General features: G+C 44.7%; 1 protein-coding gene across 4 annotated transcripts; it reads left to right on the forward strand.

Moving 5' to 3' along the window:
• The first annotated feature begins 6,584 nt into the window (after positions 1-6,584).
• Positions 6,585-13,938, forward strand: SMIM4 (small integral membrane protein 4). Of its 4 annotated transcripts, XM_033926619.1 has the most exons (4): positions 6,585-6,895; positions 9,130-9,314; positions 10,129-10,258; positions 13,508-13,938. In XM_033926619.1, exons 2-3 carry the CDS (start codon positions 9,164-9,166, stop codon positions 10,218-10,220), a joined length of 243 nt encoding a protein of 80 aa, XP_033782510.1. In that variant the 5' UTR covers positions 6,585-6,895; positions 9,130-9,163; the 3' UTR covers positions 10,221-10,258; positions 13,508-13,938. The 4 variants fall into 4 exon arrangements, with proteins under 4 accessions (XP_033782510.1, XP_033782509.1, XP_033782511.1 ...); XM_033926618.1 differs by lacking the exon at positions 13,508-13,938 and having other exon boundaries at positions 6,590-6,895; positions 10,129-10,536; XM_033926620.1 differs by lacking the exons at positions 6,585-6,895; positions 13,508-13,938 and adding an exon at positions 7,095-7,221 and having other exon boundaries at positions 10,129-10,536.
• Positions 13,939-19,087: the final 5,149 nt, after the last annotated feature.

Below are 19,087 nucleotides of genomic sequence, written 5' to 3' on the forward strand. Positions count from 1 at the left end.
CATTCTGGATCTTAACACACGTCAAAAAAGCAGTGCTGAAAGTTCTATGCTTTCACATGGTGAAACTTCCGGTTGCATCAGACGAGAAACTTCCGCCCACACACGCACGCTACTGTTTGCAGGCGCTGATGGCTTTGAAGAAGTTACTGAAAACGCGCTGCGAAGGTAAAGGGGAGGGAGATAGATAGATAGATTCGGATAGGTAGGAAGGAGGGAGGTGGCCACACGCGATTGGTGCCGAAGGGCGGTGAGGTGGCAAAAGGGAAGGGTGGTGGAGGAAAGGAACAGACGCTGAAGGGGGGTGCAGAGGAACAGATGCTGAAAGATCATGGGGAAGAGAGAGTGGTGAGAAGACACTGAAAGGACATGGGGAAGAGAGAGTGGGGAGAAGATGCTGAAGGGAAGTAGGGAACAGAGTGGGGAGAAGACGCTGAAGGGAAGTGGGGAAGAGAAAGTGGAGAAGACGCTGGAAGGGAAGAAGACAGAGATGCCAGACTATGGGGGAGCAGAGGGAAGAAGATGGGTGCCAGACCAATTGGGGTGGGGTTGGAGGGAGAGATGGAAGGGAGAGGCACAGTAACAGAACAAATGGAAGACGCAGAGAGAAGACAGACAGTGGATGGAAGGAATTGAATGAGATGAGGGAAGCAGAAACTAGACAACAAAGGTAGAAAAAATTATATTTATTTGTTTTCTTTTTTTGCCTTAGGATAAAGTAGTATATTAGTTGTGTTTATAAAAATTTCTAAACAAAGCCCTGCCAGCTGATCATCTGTTTCTCTAGTTCAGCAGCCAGAACTTTGATTTATAAGGAAGGAATAAGCTAAATATTGCAATACTGAGGCTTCTAAGGATGCTATGGGGATGGGGTGGGGACGGTGGTTGCAGGGACGGGGACAAATTTTTTCCCTGTGTCATTCTCTACGTAGGACCACATATCTGGAACAGTCTACCTGCCTATCTGTGATGACTTCCTACACATTGCCTGTTCAGGAAAAAACTAAAAACATATCTCTTCCCCCAGTAGCTCTACTTCTTCCCAGCCTTCTTCATCTCACAGACTGCCATCCCCTAAACTTATCTGCCATTATTAATCTCGCTTCTCAACAATACTTTACCACAAATGTAACCTATTTTGCTGTAAGCCGCAATGATTCCCTGATGAAAATTTCGGGATATAAGTTGTATTGTATTCCAGTCCACAGGTTCTAAGAAAAAGCACCAGATTCTGAGAAGGTTGGATATAAGAAGAGTGCTTCTAAGATATCTTGAATTCACCGAGTTTAGGATATATATCTTTTTGTGCTCACTAGTCAGACTAGACGCAGCACACCGGTTTCCAAGGCTACCAATTCTAGATAGATCTGTAGGACCATTTCTTAAGCATATATTGCCTGTGGATGACAATTACCAGCCTCCGTAAAGGCACATTTAACTAGAAGCGTGGCTTCTTTGTGGGTGGACGCTTGGGCGGTCTCCCCGAGGATGTCTGTAGGGCAGCGACCTGGTCCACTCTACATATCTTTTCCAAGTCTTACAGAGTGGATGTAGCGGCAATGGAGGATGCCATCTTTGAGTCTTTAGAGCTATGAAACACCCAGATTTCTGGGATTGTTTTTGTATGTCCCGTCCGTCCAAAATGACACAGCTATTGCGCTAGAAAAATGGAGATTAGGTTCTTACCATACTAATATCTTTTCTAGGAGATAGGTGTGTCATTCTGGAGCCCTGCCCTATCAGTTATTTCCTGTGCCTGCCTACTGTCTCAATAAGAAAGGTTAAATCCAGACTTATATTTGGAAGTCCGTCAGACCTTAAGGGTATAAAGAATAATCCTTTGCTATACCACATTGGGGTTTACTTGAGCTTCATAAATGTTTTTGTTGGGCATGATTGTTTCACTATTTTGATTGTTCAATGACAATGCTTAACATGTTTGTTATGTTTTCAGAGCAAAACAGAGTTGTAGTTCGAGGAGATTCCCCGTACCTCTCCTTCACATGTGTTTCTATATGAGGTTATCGCCTGCTTTGAGACTATCGCCCTCTAGTGAAGAAGGAGGGCACACAATGATATACCTATCTACTAGAAAAGATATTAGCAAGGTAAGAACCTAATCTCTTTTTAATGCATCAAATGCCCAACTCTAGAATTAATCTATAATTGATATGTGAAAAGCCTAAATTGCATAGGTGGGGGTAATGTCAAATATATACAAATTCAACCCAATGCCAATTTAAAATGTGTGTCGTATCACAAATGACTGAAGATAACGTGATCAATAATAAATATGTATATATCACTCAATCTTGTAAAGGAAGAAAAAGAGCTCAGTAATGGGTTTGGCACACGATCATTGATCTGAAAAACCTTCCTTATACTACTTATTATATCCTTTATGCAGTATACATGACCAACCTGTAATACTTTTTCTATAAGTATTTTCTTAATAAAATATTTTTATGTATTCAGTGATTACTAGCAGAACTGAAACAATTCAAATTCTGTTCTATCCAACACGAATAAAGTGAAAATAGAGTCCACCTTATTTGCAAAACCAGCAGAAAAATTTCTAACTCAGCAAAGCTGAAACAATTCCAATCTTATATAAGTAAACAAGATCAGCACAAAAATTGCTTTAACATTGTGAAAAATCTAAGTAGTTTTCAGCTAGTTCCATGATATACTATTCACTCTTTTACAGTGCAATATAAGATTGTCACTATGAACTGGCAGATAGATAAAACCCAGCAAAAGGAATTACATTTAGAAAATGTAGCTGGTGAGTCAGGGTTCCAGATGAAGCGTATAGCAAAATGGAGCATCCATAGAGCCAGATAATTATCCGCTGGTTTTAAGCCAGTTTTTGTGGTGAAATAGTTGACTTACGTGATGAAAAAACTAATTACCCCTTTTATGAAGCTGTGTTAGGGTATTTTATCACCGGCCATGCCCTTTCAATATCTGTACCTTCTCCCCTTTATCAGCATTTCTTCTCTGTCTCTCTATTTCACTTCCCCTTTTTCAGTACTACCCCACTGCAGCATTGCTCCCTTTCTTTGTCCCTATCACCTCTTCCTCTTTTCAGCATTACCCCATCTATATCCCTACCAACCCTCCATTACAGTATTATCCCTAGTCAGCAGCCGGAACTTCATCCTGATCTTCTACATAGGAGGCCAAATCTGCCTTCAGGGAAGCCTCACTTTGTGACAGTAAGGGGATCAAAACTTAATGTCGTCCCCTGACTCTCTCTCTGACTGGCAGTCCGAGTTAGGAGGGAGCTCCAATTTCATGAAAGAAGCACTCTGAGGATCCCGAGGAGTCACAGAAGGTCGCTCATCAGCGGACCTGAAAGGCGTAGTTTGGTTGTGCACATATGCATGCCAGAGCAGATTAATGAACTCTGGGATAAATGTCTTAATGGGCAACTCTCCTTCCCCTTTAGAACGGACGAGATGGAGGAGAGTGTGGCAATGTAGCTAGAGCTACAGCCTCAGAACCTTGACATTGGCATCAGTGACATCTTTACGCTGGTTCTCGTCATTCCTAAACAACAGATCTTGGGGTGTACTGCTAAAATCACACCTATCACATCCTAAACCACTCAAATATGGTGTGCCTCAAGGCGCTTTACTGTCACCACTGTTATTCAACCTATACGTCAGACCAGCGCTTGACATTGCTTCAAAATACAACATCAAGATCCACTCACTCGCAGATGATATTCAACTCTACCTCCCCCTAGGTATGAACCGGGACACTCAAATAAAAAAAACTCTCTTGACGGTCAAATACGAAAATGTCATGACAAGGGTAATTTCAGAAAACTATTAAAAACGCAGTTATTTGTTAATGCATTTTTCTAGGAACTGATCTTTGCGGTTGTTCTTTTGATGGGAACTTCACATATTTTCTGATGATTATACATTGTTTGTTTGATTTTATTTGTTTTATTGAATTATGTATTGAATTGGCATCCTTGTTACCCATCCTTATATGTGAATTTGCATCCTTGTTGCCCATCCTTGTATGTGAATTTGCATCCTTATATGTGAATTTGCATCCTTGTTGCCCATCCTTATTTGTGAATTTGCATCCTTGTTGCCCATCCTTGTTGCTCATCCTTATATGTGAATTGGCATCCTTGTTGCCCATCCTTATATGTGAATTGGCATCCTTGTTGCCCATCCTTATATGTGAATTGGCATCCTTGTTGCCCATCCTTATATGTGAATTGGCATCCTTGTTGCCCATCCTTATATGTGAATTGGCATCCTTGTTGCCCATCCTTGTTGCATCCTTGTTGCCCATCCTTATATGTGAATTGGCATCCTTGTTGCCCATCCTTATATGTGAATTTGCATCCTTGTTGCTACCGTGCTCAGTACCCAAAACATGTACATAGGAATTTCTACTAGTGCTCTTCATCCTTTTGATTAGTTGATCTGTTTATCTGCCGTATGTGAAGTTGTAACCTTGTTGTTAAACCTTCTACTGTGTTATGTAAACTTGTAACCCATTCTGGGCTCTTCTGGGAGGACAGGCTAGAAAATCGACTATTAAATAAATAAATTGTGGGTTCATACCCCATGCTGCTCCCTGTGACCATGGGCAAGTAACTTAATCCTCCACTGGCCCACGTACATTAGATCAGTGTTTCTCAACATGTGGTACATGTACCCTTGGGGGTATGTTGGCTGCTTGTTGGGAATACACGGCATGGCCGCAGCAGAGAATATTCCATGCCTGCCTGCTGAAGCCGCTGCTGGGGATCCCTGACCGCCCCCTCCTCTCTCCTGAAGTCGACCCACAGGGCTTCCCTCTGATGTCAGAGCTGACGTTTGAGGAAAGCCTTCTGGGTCAGCTGGGGGGGGGGGAGGAGGAAGGTTCCCAGTTACCTCTTTGCTGCACTCGCTCCTTCTACCTTCAGTGGCTTGGTGGGACGCACAGCCGGCAGCGGTATACATGCTGTACATAGCTGACCCGGAAACCTTCTCTCTGACGTCAGAGCTGACATCTGAGGGAAGGCTTTTGGGTCAGCCAAGTGCAGTATGTGAATCGTTGCCTGCGCGTCCCAACAAGCCGCTGAAGGCAGATGGAGCGAGTGCAGCTCAAACAAGTAAGGGGACACGATCTTTCTGGACAAAGGAGCACATTGGGGCATTGGAGGGGCACGATTCTGGGATAGTGGCTGGAATTATAGGGAAAGGGAGGGGCATGAACTCAGCTCAGAACTTCAGGAACAGAGGTGGCATGGACATGGGAGGGAAGGGGACACTAACTTGGGGCATAGGGAATAGAAAGGGAGAATTGTTGAGTGTGAGAGGGAGATGGTGGAAAGGAAAATTGGGCATAGAGAGAGAGGTGTATATGCACGGGGATGAGAGGGAGGATTGTTGGATATGATGGTGGAGAGGGTCAGATTGAAGTGGATGCAAGTGGGAGAAGAAAGGTTGGATATAGTGATTGAGGGAGAGATGTGGCATTGTGTGGAGAGGAGTGATAGGAAAAATGGAACAGAACCCCCGCGAATATCGGGGGAGTACTGTATACAGTGACATCACACATACGGCTTATTTTTTAAACCAAGGAGCAGGGCTGGCATGGGGGAGAGGCCCCCGAAGTCCGGGCATCCTTTCCTCTTCTCCCCACCATGGTCCATCTTCCTCCCTTCTCTTCTTTAAAAATCGATCTCCCTTTCCAGAGGGGCCCTGGTGCGGCAGCTGCAGGGAACTTAAGCAAATGGCTGCTACAAAAGCTTGCTTTCTGCTGCAATCTGCCCAGGAGACAGGAAGCTGCATCAGAGGAGGGCAGATCACAGCGGAGCGAAAGCCTCATTGTCCCTCTGAACTTTTGCTACAGTGCCTCAGCACTTCCACCGCCATAGGCGGCCTTAGTCCCCCCCACACCCCCGCCTCTTCAATCTATTCAAAATTCTGCTGCACGACTCATAATCCGTGAGAGCCGCTATTCCCACATTACCCCTCTCCTCAAGTTGCTTCATTGGCTCCCTGTTCATTTCTGAATACAGTTTAAACTCCTCTTGCTGACTTAAAAGTACATTCACTTTGAAGCCCCCCCCCCCATATCTCTCCTTGCTTATCTTCCCCTATGCTCCCCCCCCTCCCTGATCCCCACTCATTGGGAAAGCCCCTCATATCTGTACCCTTCTCTTCCACTGCCAACTCCAGTCTCTTGTCTCTTCTTTCTTGCTCCATCCCTAGCAGCATTCATACCCAAGCTAAAAGCCCACTTTTTTGAATCTGTTTCAATTGTTAACTCCCCACTCACTGCTGTCAACCCACTGTATCATTTCCTCTACCATAATCTCCCCAACCCTGTAATGTCCTGCCTAAATTAGATTGCAAGCTCTTCTGAGCAGGGACTGTCTATTGCATGTTAAAAGAGTGGTAGTAGTAAGCCCCTCCCCCCTCTCCTCCCTGGCCGGGCTCAAGCCATGGACCAACAGTCTTCCGGACCCGAGCCTCCTCCGTTCTTCGGCGCGCGCTGGCCGACTCCTTTAAAATCCGCATGCGCGGAAAGCCGCGCAAGCGCCCAGCCCGTCGCCCTTCCTTCTCCTCCGCGCGAACCTGCTTCTTGGCGCGCGGCCGGGAACGTGGCCTACGGTGAATCGCGCGCGCGGCAGGACCCCCCTCAGAGCCCAGATGGGTATTTTTTTTTTTTTTTTTAAACGAAGAGAACTTTTTAACTGATTACAGGAATGACGTTGGAACGAGTCGCTTTTCCAACAGTTAACGTTTATTCAAAGGAGACAAAAAGGGTTTCGACTGGACACGAAGGCCGCCGGTCTCAGGAGCCAAAATAGGGCGAGTGTTAATAGAAATTCGGGATAATCTTCTACACAGATAACTAAATCGTCAGCTTCTCGAAGGTTTGTCCACAGAATAATAATGTTGAACCATGTATAACGTGACCATTTATTTTTTTTCCTCGAAACGGGACAGGACCTCCCCACCCCACCCCAGGTACCTTTTTTAAATCACGGCGGCTGCCTCCTGTACTGAGACAAGGAAGGTGCCAGCTTTTTTGTGCACCTGCCTGGTCCCGCGCCACTCGCAGAATGGCTGCCGTCAGTTCTCGTGGGACATGAGAACTGACGGCAGCCATTCCGTGAGCGGCACGGGACCAGGCAGCCGCGCCGCTCTGCCACTGCCAGAAGACATCAAGACAAGAGGCAGCCGCCGGGATTTAAAAAAGGTACTGGGGGGGGGGGGGGGGCTGTTTCTTCAGCAGACCCATGAAAACGGGACATTTTAGCGTCCCAACGAGACAGGCTACCTAAAAACAGGATGGTCCCATTTAAAACAGGACGTATGGTCACATTACCCATGTAGCTTTACCATTTTTAATGATGTAAAATCCCAGATGCATGACCCTGCCCCGTTCTACCTCCAGCCCACCCCACAAAGCATCATCTCTTCTTTCCTCACTTCTGGGCCACGTCTGGAGGGCTTCTGAGCATGCGCAAATGGATGTGACATCATCTACGCATGCTCAGAGGCCTTCCTGACATGGCCGGAACTCGGGGCTTTACAAAACTCGGACAAACTGCTGAGTTTTGGAAAGTCCATCTGGGCACCCAGAGTCTTCTTAAAAGAGGACATTCCTGGGTTTTCTCGGACATCTGGTAACCCTAATCAGGAGGGGGAGGAGGTGAGATGTTAAACTGTTGGGGAAGGGAGATGGGAGTAGGAAGTTGGTGAAGAAAAAAGGACAAGGAGATGTCAGGCCATGGAGAGGAGATGCTGGTCTACAAGAATGGAGGGCAGTGGCTTAGTAAGGGAAGGGCCACTCGGGTGCCTTCTTGGTGGGGATGTCGGCACCTCTTCACCCCCCTCATGCCAAGCTCACGCCCTCCCTTCCTCACTCACCCCACACCTCTTTAAAATCTTCGCCAGTGCAATCAAGTACTCTAGCCTGCTGCTCACACCTGCCTCGCTCCTTCTGAAATCCTTCTCCCCCCAGTGGTCCAACATCTTTCTCCTTTCTCCCAGTACATCTTTCCCCCCTTCCCAGTCTGGCATCTTCCCCCCCCCCCCCAGTGTAACATTTCTCTCTCCCTTCTTTTCTGGCTCCCCTCCCAGTCCTCTTTCCACCAATTCAACATTTCTTTCTCTCTTCCTCTGGAATGCTGCTTCTCCAGTCCTCCATTCCTCCCCCAACCCCACTCACAACTAATATGATCTCTCCCTATGCACCATCTCACCCTCCCTTTCTGCCAGGTTCAGCAGCAGCCCTTCTCCTTTCCCTCTCCCCATGTCCAGTAGTACCTCTCTTCCCTTCCCTCCTCCCCTGTCCAGCAGTATCCCTTCTCTTTCCCTTCTCCCCTGTCCAGCAGTACCTCTCCTCTTTCTAGCGGCAGCTCACTGTGCTTTTAACTTCTCCACACAGTTGCCGCTAGCATTAGTTTAGATGCGGTTCCATCAGGCAGCTTCGGGGCCTTTGCTAGCCCAGCCCAGGTCTGACAAAAGAGAAAGGTGCATTATCAAAGCGGACAGGCCTAGCAAAGGCTGCCTGATGGAACCGCGTCTAAACTAATGCTAGCGGCAGCTGTGTGGCAAAGTTAAATGCAAACTGAGCTGTTGCTGCTGGTCCGGAGGTGGGGTGAGAAGATGAGGAAAGCAGGAGTCCTGAGAGATACACGATGGCAGCAGGAATTTGCTAGACATACAGCGCTGGTGCCTTACCGCGTGTTGAGAACCTCTGGCCCTACAGGATGTGCCTTTCATGGTGAGAGGCACGTCCAGTAGGCAAGTCAGCTGGCTGGCGCCTCTCTTTCTCCTCAGTGTGCCGTGGCACACAGTTTGCAAAGATTCCCGAGGTAAGAACCTAATCTTTCCTTCAGCCCCGTGTTGACTCCATTTGCTTGATTGCCAATGCATGGGAGGGTGCTTCAGCTTCTTCCTTACTTTATGATCTGTTTGGGAGTTTGCCTGCAGCAATAACTTTCCATGAAAAGGAAAGTCTTAGAACAGGGATTCTCAACCCACACCTTTGGGACACATCCAACCGTCTGATTTTCACATACATATTCATTGTGGATACCTTGAAAACCAGAATATGTTGAGAACCTCCTTGCTTTACTGACTTTGTTTTGTGTTGCAGTGTCCTAGTCCTTTGGTTTCGCATTGTTCCAGAGATGGCCACAGCTAAGAGCATTAAAAGCATCCTGCAGCTGGTGCCTGGGAAAAAGCGTTTTGGCATTTACAGATTTCTTCCATTCTTCTTTCTCCTGGGGGGTGCCATGGAGTGGGTCATGATTAACGTCAGGATTGGCAAGGAAACATTTTGTAAGTAATACTGGGAGAAGGACAGGAAATCTAAGTTGAATTCAGATTAGAGAACTGCTTCATTCATTCAAAATATTAATGTAAAGCATTAACTATAACAAGAATAAAAAAATTAGTACCAAAGCCCTTTCAATAAAAAAGTATAAGTACAAAACATATTAAAAACAAAATACATAATATAAAAATTCTAAATAAATAAATTTAAACAATTTTTTAAAATGTAATCAATTACCATATTACAACCAGAAGTAGAAAAGAAATAACATGAAACAAAAAAATAAAGTATTAATATTTTTAACCCAATGGGGACTCTTTTGTCACAATAGATGAGATTAACCTCCCCTTTTACTAAGCTACGGTCGATTCTACTGTGGCCCAGAGCGCTAAATGCTCTTATGCTCATAGGATTCCTATGAGCGGCAGATCATTTGGTGCCCCGGCCGCAGTAGATATCTCTACCGTGGCTTAGTAAAAGAGAGCCTAAATTTGCCATTTTTGTTTGCAATCATTTTGACTACAGCCAGATTAAAAAATTAGCCCTTTATTGTTTTGGTTAAAATTGTGTCTAATAAAGAGATTTCAACTCAGTTATTCCTTTTATGTGTCTGACCTTTCTCAGGGCTTAGCTCTTCTGCCTTTTTACATACGCATACATACTGGCAATATGTGTGAACGATCTTTTATAAGATTACCATCTTCATGTGTCTGATTATTCTCACATCTTGGATTTCCTGCCTGGAATGGCTGTATTTTGTGAGGCTTTCTTTCGCTTACTGTTTATCACAATAACCAGGCAATTACCTTTTATTTGCAGATGATGTTTACCGAAGAAAGCAATCGGAGAGAGAGTACCAGCAGAGGCTGGAGGAGGGTTTGATAACAGAGAGTCAGACCTCTGTGAAATGAAGGCTTTGAATTCTCAAAGAACTTTCATGTCTGTGATGGTGAGATGTTCCATGTTTTGTTGGTCTGCTGATTTCTCTGGAGATTCAAACAGTGGATTCTCAAGACGGGAAACCTGTGTGTTTGTCTTGGGGAAACTTTATGAACTTTCGTATTACAGACATAGACTAAATATGTAAAATTATAAAGGAGAAGGTACTGCTAATCCTAGCGCTCTGTATCTTCCATGATGGATACTTTAATCCCCCGTGTGAAAGATAATATATTTTGTTTATTGTCCTGTATGAATATTTGTTTAATTAAACCTAATGTGTCCATATGGGAATGTTTTGATTTGACTCTTAAGTTTCAAAGGTCTTCTGTGATCTTATTGAGTGCTATAGAAATAGCTCTCTGTATTGAGAGAACATGTAACATAAACATCATAAAATATCTGAGTTTACACAGGGTTGATCCAACTAAAACAGACCTAGCTTTACACCAATGAATATGAATGCAGGGCTGGAACTAGATTTAGAAAACTTGGATGCCTGTCAAAAATGTTTAGGTGCTTGTTGCGTTGTAAATCCCACCGAAGCAGCCTCTTCAGTGTAGGGAGGCCTGTTGGAGCTGTTCCCTGATCTTCAGAGGTGGGTTTTTTATCACTGTTTATTTGAAGGCCCTAAATATATCTTTGCTTTTCTACTCTTAGGCACTTACAGCCTGGCTCCAGGTATTTTTCCAGTCCTGTATGGATGGCTAATATTTTTCTTTATATTGAAGATCTTTGTGTGAATTATGCACATAGTATATCGTGTCTGGAGAGGTGTCATTTTTAATAGTGTGACATACTGAATAGCTGGCAAGTTGGCTTACAGAAGCAGGGAAGAATCATTATCCCAGGACAAGCAGGCAGCATATTCTCACATGTGGGTGACGTCATCTACGGAGCCCCAGCGCGGACAGCTTTTCAAGCAAACTTGATTGAAGTTTCAAGTTTGCTACACTGCACCACGCATGTGCATGCCTTCTTGCCCACTAGAGGGCGCATCCCACCTCGTGGTCCTCAGTTCAGTTTTTTCCGCGGAGCCAGAAGCCCTGTGGAAATTGAGCTCCTATTTTTCTGCCTTCTGACACCGCGTCTGAGTTATTTAGCTCGGTCGCTGTGCTTTACTTTTTGCTTTTTCGTCTTTGGCTGTCGTTTTTCGTCAAAAAAAAAAACAGTTTTAATTCTTCCGTTCGGCTCCGGGGGCTCCCAGGAGCCGCAGCCGCGGGACGTCGTTCGTTCCCGGCCCCTTTTTCTTTTCATGTCCCGTCCCTTGACGGGCTTTAAGAAATGCACCCGGTGTGAGCGGTTACTATCCATCACTGACCCCCACCGGTGGTGCTTGCTCTGCCTTGGACCCGAGCATCCGACTAATTCCTGCGATCGGTGTTCCACTTTTCAGGCCAGAGCGCTCCGTCGACGTCGCGCCAGGATGGCGGAGCTTTTCGCAGTTGACTCCGCGCCCGGGAAGGCCTCGACGTTGGCCTCGGCTTCGGCCCCGGCCTTGACCTCGGCGCCTTCGGCTTCGCCGCGCCCCTCGACCTCGAAGCCGACGCCTGCGACCAAACCTGCCTCGGGTAAGTCCTCTTTTCCATCCCCGACTCCAAGGTCGTCGAAGAAGCCATCCTCGAGCTCCTCTGCGGCGGGTGGGTCGACCTCGGCCCTGCCCAGGACTCCGGCCACTAATGCCCCGAGGGAATACTCGAGACCGAGGTCGCCCTCCAGGGAGCATCCTCCGGCCTCGGACCTGCCTACCATGGTCGGGATTCCGGCGTTCCAGGACCTGCTCTGAGCATTGATTTCCTCGGAGCTGTCTGGAGCCCTCAAACAACTGCAGCGGGCTGTGACCTCGACTGCTTTGGCCTCGGGGGCACCGACCTCGGTCCCGACTCCCTCGGTCTCGGCTACCGGGGCACCTCTGACCTCGGCCTCGACCTTGCCCTCGACCTCGGGGGCCCCGCCTGAGAGCAGCGTACGGCCCCGGGACAAGGTACGCAGAGTGAGACGGATTTCCTCTTCCTCCTCGAGGTCCTCCCGGGGTTCTTCGCCCTCGGGCCGGCCTCAGGCGAGGCGTCACCCGAGGAAGCCGAAGCGTTTGCGAGGCTCTCCTCGGCGACGTGGTCGCTCCTCGCCGCTCGGGGGCGAGGCCTTGAGGGTTTCGGAGCTTCGTCTCGATAACCCGAGGCTTCTTCGTTCCCCTGCGAGAGGGGGTTCTCGTGACTCCTCGCCGAGGAAGAGGGGGTGTGCCTCGGTCCCTCGGACATCTGGGACGTCTCCCAGGGGTTCTTCGAGGCGGCGACGTTCCCCGACCCCCTCGAGACCATTAGATCTGGCCTCATGGGGCTCGGGGTCCGGTAGGGAGCCACGTTATTCTCACGAGGCGTCCCCCTTCTGTTCGGCGGAGAGGTCGAGGACTCCCTCCCCGCCTGCCAGGCCGTCCTCCTTCTCCAGCTTTGTGCAAGACATGGCGCGTGCCTTAGGTCTGGACCTCATGGCTGGATCGCAATATACTAAGGAGTTCCTCGAGGAGCAGGACCTTCCCACTCCCCCAAGGGAATCCCCTCGGCTGCCCTTGAATAAGGTCCTTCATCAGACCTTGCTTAAGAACCTGAATTCTCCTCTTACAGTCGCAGCGGTGCTGTCTAAGATGGAGTCAAAGTACAGGACGATTCCACCCAAGGGTTTTGAGAAAGCTCAACTCTCCCACCAGTCCCTACTGGTCGAGTCTGCGCTCAAAAGGACGCAACCCTCCCGAGTTTTGGCGGCAGTCCCGCCCGGCAGGGAGGGTCGGACCCTTGACAAGTTTGGTCGTCGCCTCTATGCGAATTCCTTCATGGCAACCAGGGTCTTAAATTATGCCTTTACCTTTTCCTCCTATCTGCATGTGTTATGCCCCAGCATATTACTGATAATTTTATTTACTAATATGTATTCTCAAGTCTGCTGACCTGAACTCCTGACCCCCAAAGAAAAGTAATACCAAATGGTCTCTACAATAACCTTGCTTATTTGAGATCCTGACCTCTTTGATCTAACTTCCTTGACCACAACAGATGGCCTCTGTAACACCTTCTTGATAGCATCAAAGAGACAATGCAACACCTATCCTGACTTCCTTTATTTGAGTGACAACTGGATAGCATCAAAGAGACAACCTCTTTGACCTTCTTGCCGCTCAAATAACATCAGTAAAGACAGATGGGAAACTACATCAAAAAGAAAGGGACGGTGACATGTATTTGCTATCTTGACCTTTTTGACCTAGGAATTGCCCAAACAGCCTCAAAGGAACAGTGAACATCCTAACCTCCTTGATCTTCAAAGGGACAGTGAAACCAGTCTCATGGGAAAACAATTTCTGCAAACACCTCCTTCTGACATCCTGACCTGGGTGTTGTCAAAACACAGAACAAAAGAGCAGGACTAATTGTAACAGCAGGACCAGCTGTTTATGCTTTTACTATGAACTCCGCAGTGTGCATCCTATATAAGACCGGGATTCTGACCCTGACGGTAGAATCCATGATGTCTGTAGAGAGAAGCCACGACGTCTGAAGGGTCAGTCTCCAGTGTCCACTCACCTATCAATTGTATGGATTCTCCAATTGTGAAGGGAGTGTTTGCTTGGAATACGGTGAAGGTATTTAATTCTTATCATATATATATGTATAATAAAGTGTTATTGTTTATGCTTTATATTGTCTGGGTGCTTTTCTGAGTGTTACTGATCATCCCACCTGTCAGAAATTAGTGGCGGAACAAATTGGTACCAGAAGTGGGGTAATCATGTGGTCAGGAAAGCTAACTAGAAAACAAGGGGTGGAGGAGCAGGCTCCCAATCCCTCCATTCCAAATGGGAATGAAATTATGGGAAAATTAATGGCCACTGAGTGGTCTGTAGAAGCAGGATTGTGTGAATCCTGTACTTTTGGAAGTGGGGATCCACATGAATTATGTGCCTCCTTACAAAAGGTGAAAATCTCAAAAGGAGAAGAGCAAGAAGTAATTTCTAGACAAGGAAGGATGATTTTGTCAGACTGGAGGAATTTGCATGAAGATAAACAGGAATTACAATTGAAATTAGAAGAGCTGGAAAAGAAAAAGAATAAACAACAGCATGCCATTACAATGCTACAATGTCAGAATAAGTTGTTAATGGATAAGGTAGAAACCTATCAAAATGTAACAGAAAAGTCAGCTATGCGATATGCACGATATAAATACAAGAAACGGAGGTGGAAAGTGAGTTACAGAAAAGTTAAAATTTTAATTTATCATCTGCCGAATGATTGGAATCCAAACAAACGGGATGGGAATATTTGGGATTCAAATTCTAATAACAGTGAGGAGGATATATGTGTTAAAGGAGAACAGGCAGAAAGTTTAGAAGCAGAGCCTGTGAGGAGACAAAGATTTCAGGGAAATCTGCAAACAGGAGAAAATCTAACTAGAGATAATGTTAGGGAGGATGTTACTCCAAATGAAATCATGGATATGATGGCACGCTTTACACAGCAGCCTGGGGAACCACTAATACAGTGGGTAGTTCGGGTGCAGGAGCTGGGCGCAGCAGGGATTGTGTTAGATGCCACAATGCCCCTAAATTTGTTCAAATTAGTCAAGAATTAGCAATACAATATGTGTTGCGGGATCTGCAAAAAATGCCCAAAGGTCTTTATTAGAGATAATTAGTAGGGGTGTCACGAGGCGATATCCACTTGAATCTGATTGGCCCTCAAATGATAAGATTTGGTATACATTAAAAGATGCTCAAATGAGAATTAAGGAGGAGTCTATGAAGGCAGCCTTAGTAATAGGTCACGCTGACACATATATGTCATTACCTTTTACTGAGTCCATGAGAAATAAAATTATTAAGCATGCTGCACCGGCATACAAACAGGTAATGATAACTTTGTTGATCAATCAAATAGACAGGACTATTTTGGAAGCCTTAGAAGCGGTCCGACAGTTAGGAGATTGGGGGGACTGGGGACCTCAAAATACTTTTGATAAAAAGAGAACAGGACAATCCAATTCAAACAGGGCTAAGCGGGTGTCTCGGAGGAATATGTTTTTGGCATTAATAAAATTTATCCTGATTTAAAAGGGTGGAAGTGTTTGGAGGATCAATAATGTGAATGCCGAGCCTCAGTGTGTGCCTGGACCAAATTAGAACAGCGTCCGCAGGTAGAGATAAATATTTACTAGAAACCTGGGGAGCAACAAGTACAAGCTGTAGTGGACGCTGGGGTGTAGGAATATAAATATCAGGATTGGGGGGAAAATTATACAAGCAGGAAGAAAAAATTTAACAAATTTTAAAATTGGACAATTACCAATTTGGGATTAATCTATGGGATTCCTTGCCAGATATCCAAAAAAGGGTTAACATGATAGCTTTCTGATGGAATCTATAGTTTTGGTAAATTGCCAGACATTCCTATGAGATCAGTAGTGGTGGGGAAACCAATAGTAGTACCGATCTCCACAAAAAAAAAAAAAAATTGTAAACATGAACCAATGCATTTTTTACTATTCCTATAGTGGAGCAATGTCCAAAAAAGTAGACTTTTATAATGAATAAAGTTTTGTTAGATAGTATAAGGAAGTTGCACTCCAAGTAATTTTGCAAATGTGTCTTTTACCTCAAACACTAACATTGTGAACCACTGTACCTGCACGTAAACCTCTCTTATATGTTTTATAGATTAAAACGTCCCTGCTTGAATTTTTATGATTGTGTGACAGAGCTTTGAAATGGAAGAAAATAGAAAAGAAGACCAGTAAAACTATATAGAGCAATTAACTTAAATTTCTATCTCTCTTTTAGAAGCTTAGTATCCAGACATGGTCCGGAGAACCAATTTCACTGTGCCACATTTAAAATACTTCCAGCAATGTGACCTGATAGTGGGAATCCAATGGATACCAAATTTGTTTGTGACTCTTTTGATTAATAGTGTGCTTATTTACAGATTAAATTCAACCCTGAATCATTACCGATGGAAGAAAGCATGCCGGAGCTCTCTGTTTGTCTGTTTCTGTTATGTATTGTCTGTTTTAGCTTAAGGGGTACCCCAACATTGCACATTGGCCATTTCCAGAGTTTATTCCACCCCTTCTATTAGTCCAAATGGTACCATATCCCTTTCCAAAAAAGATTCCCCCACATACCAGAAAGTATCTTATGAAAACCATGCTCACAATGGTTTTATGCTATGGCTCACAGGTAATCGAGGCCAGCAGCGTGCCAGATTTTAGGAATAAATGGGACGCCCATGTAGGATCCCTACGTGGGTCAGGGCAAAACATTGGCTAATCTTAAGGGCAAAGGGTCTATAGAGTGGGCAGACTTGATGGGCCTTGGCCCTTTTCTGCCGTCATCTTTCTATGTTTCTATACAGCCCAATGATAATTTAGTTAGGGGTTATATTATAAAAGGATATCTGAAGAGAAATAATTAGAAAGCTTTATACCTGGTAAAATGGTGTTCATTGGTATTTGATATTTGCTAAATAAAATAAAAAAAAAAAATGGTCTTCTCTTTATTTAACTTACCAGGTATAAACAGTGCAGTGCACATCTCTGACATAAATTATTTTGGTATCACATTCTGTACGTGTGTATGGTCTCTCTTAAATGACATAATAATTATGTCCAGAACATAAAAAGGTGTATTTTCTGAATGTCCTACAGAATACCTTTAAGTGCATTAGTGTTGTTTCTCTTATCTCACACAAATACTACCTTACACACAAGTATTGTGTCAAATGTTATCACATTCTGTACGTGTGTATGGTCTCTCTTAAATGACATAATAATTATGTCCAGAACATAAAAAGGAGTATTTTCTGAATGTCCTACAGAATAAGTGCATTAGTGTTGTTTCTCTTATCTCACACAAATACTACCTTACACATCAGTATTGTGTCACATGTTATCACCTTCTGTACATAAAGTGGTTTTTCTCCTTTTTCTCTTATACTCTCTTTTACCACTAGGGAGGTTTAATGTAACTAAAGCATTGAAGCTAGACAGTCATGAGGAAATATTTTCCTTGAAAAATCACGTACTGGGAAATGTTATTCCATATAGACTTTCATCCTTTTGTGATAAAATTGGTCAGCTCTGCTCTCTCATTCTGATGATTTGGCTAACATGCTGGGTTAAGAGAAAATTTCACCAGACCGAGAAGATGATGACGCAACCAGACATACAGTGCCGTGCCATGAGGCTATTATGTGGCACCGACTTGGGAATAGAAGTGAGCCTATATCCTGCCACTTCACATTAGGGCTGGTCTCTGGGGGTAGTGCACGTGACTTACATGAGTGAAGGCATGTGAGTGGCATAGCAAGCCTATTGAAACTGGAGCATAGCCAGACCCTAACCAAAGCTGCTAAGAAAAACAGGATACCAGATAACTGCAGTGATCGATGGTGACTATGAAGCTACCCTAAATGTATGTAAGCCATGAGTAAGAGCACAAATATAATATTAATAAGATTATTAATTTCCATGATTCCCTATACGTGATACTTTCAAGTAAAATGCCTAATTAGCAAGAAATATTAGGGAATGCAAGAATACCAGGTTTAGAACATAAGGAAATAATTTATGAAGGGAAAATTAATTTTCCCATTTTACCTTTACCTAAATGTAGAACCTGAGGTATAGTAAATACTATTGTTTCTGAAATACTGGCTGGCAAACAAGCATATTTTGGCTCCAGAGTAGCAGATGTATTTAGATGGGAAGGTGAATGGGTGCCAAATACTGTACATAATTATGAACTAACGCTACGATATGATCAGTTAATGTTACATGTCGTTAATGATATCACAAAGAATTAACTTTATCGCATTGATTTAAAAACCACATCACATTCTGTACCCTTAGATAGAAAATGGTGTAAATTTTGAAATGAAACAATGTGTCCTTAGTACTGTTGAACTTGTGATTCCTGCTAGTAAAGCTCCCTTTTCAGTATGTTTACAGAATGTTAGTATGTTGCAGTGGGCAAATAATGCAACTTATGAAATACTAACTTGCATTCTGTGGCAGATCATATTGAAGCTACCACTGCACTCCATGGGTGGGATGCTATTACTAGAGGCTGTGATATGGCACAAAAGGTGTTTAGCTATTAGGAGGACTTTTTATGGGAGCAGACTTAAGAATCCAAGGGTGGAATGTTATGCCCCAGCATATTACTGATAATTTTATTTACTAATATGTATTCTCAAGTCTGCTGACCTGAACTCCTGACCCCCAAAGAAAAGTAATACCAAATGGTCTCTACAATAACCTTGCTTATTTGAGATCCTGACCTCTTTGATCTAACTTCCTTGACCACAACAGATGGCCTCTGTAACACCTTCTTGATAGCATCAAAGAGACAGTGCAACACCTATCCTGACTTCCTTTATTTGAGTGACAACTGGATAGCATCAAAGAGACAACCTCTTTGACCTTCTTGCCGCTCAAATAACATCAGTAAAGACAGATGGGAAACTACATCAAAAAGAAAGGGACGGTGACATGTATTTGCTATTAGAGAATGACACGGGGAAAAAATCTGTCCCCGTCACCGGCCCACCATCCTCTGCACCGCCCCGTCACCGCCGTTTCCTTCACCGCCCCGTCACCGTCACCGCCATCCCTTTCACCGCCCCGTCACCGCCACTGCCATCCCATTCACCGCCCCGTCACCGTCCCCGCTGCATCCATATAAGCCTTAGTACTGTAATATTTAGCTTATTCCTTTCTTATAAATCAAAGTTCCTGCTGCTGAACTAGAGAGATGTTCAGCTGGCAGGGCTTTGTTTATAAATTTTTATCA

The sequence above is a fragment of the Geotrypetes seraphini genome, chromosome 17 (genome assembly GCF_902459505.1).
Source record: "Geotrypetes seraphini chromosome 17, aGeoSer1.1, whole genome shotgun sequence".
In the NCBI taxonomy this organism is placed as follows: Eukaryota; Metazoa; Chordata; class Amphibia; order Gymnophiona; family Dermophiidae; genus Geotrypetes; species Geotrypetes seraphini.

What these genes read in the sequence shown, in the direction of transcription:
- SMIM4 (XM_033926619.1), top strand. Translation starts at nt 9,164, where the DNA reads ATGGCCACAGCTAAGAGCATTAAAAGCATCCTGCAGCTGGTGCCTGGG. An exon ending in GATTGGCAAGGAAACATTTT is followed by an intron (nt 9,315 to 10,128) that starts GTAAGTAATACT and finishes TTTTATTTGCAG; the next exon opens with ATGATGTTTACCGAAGAAAG.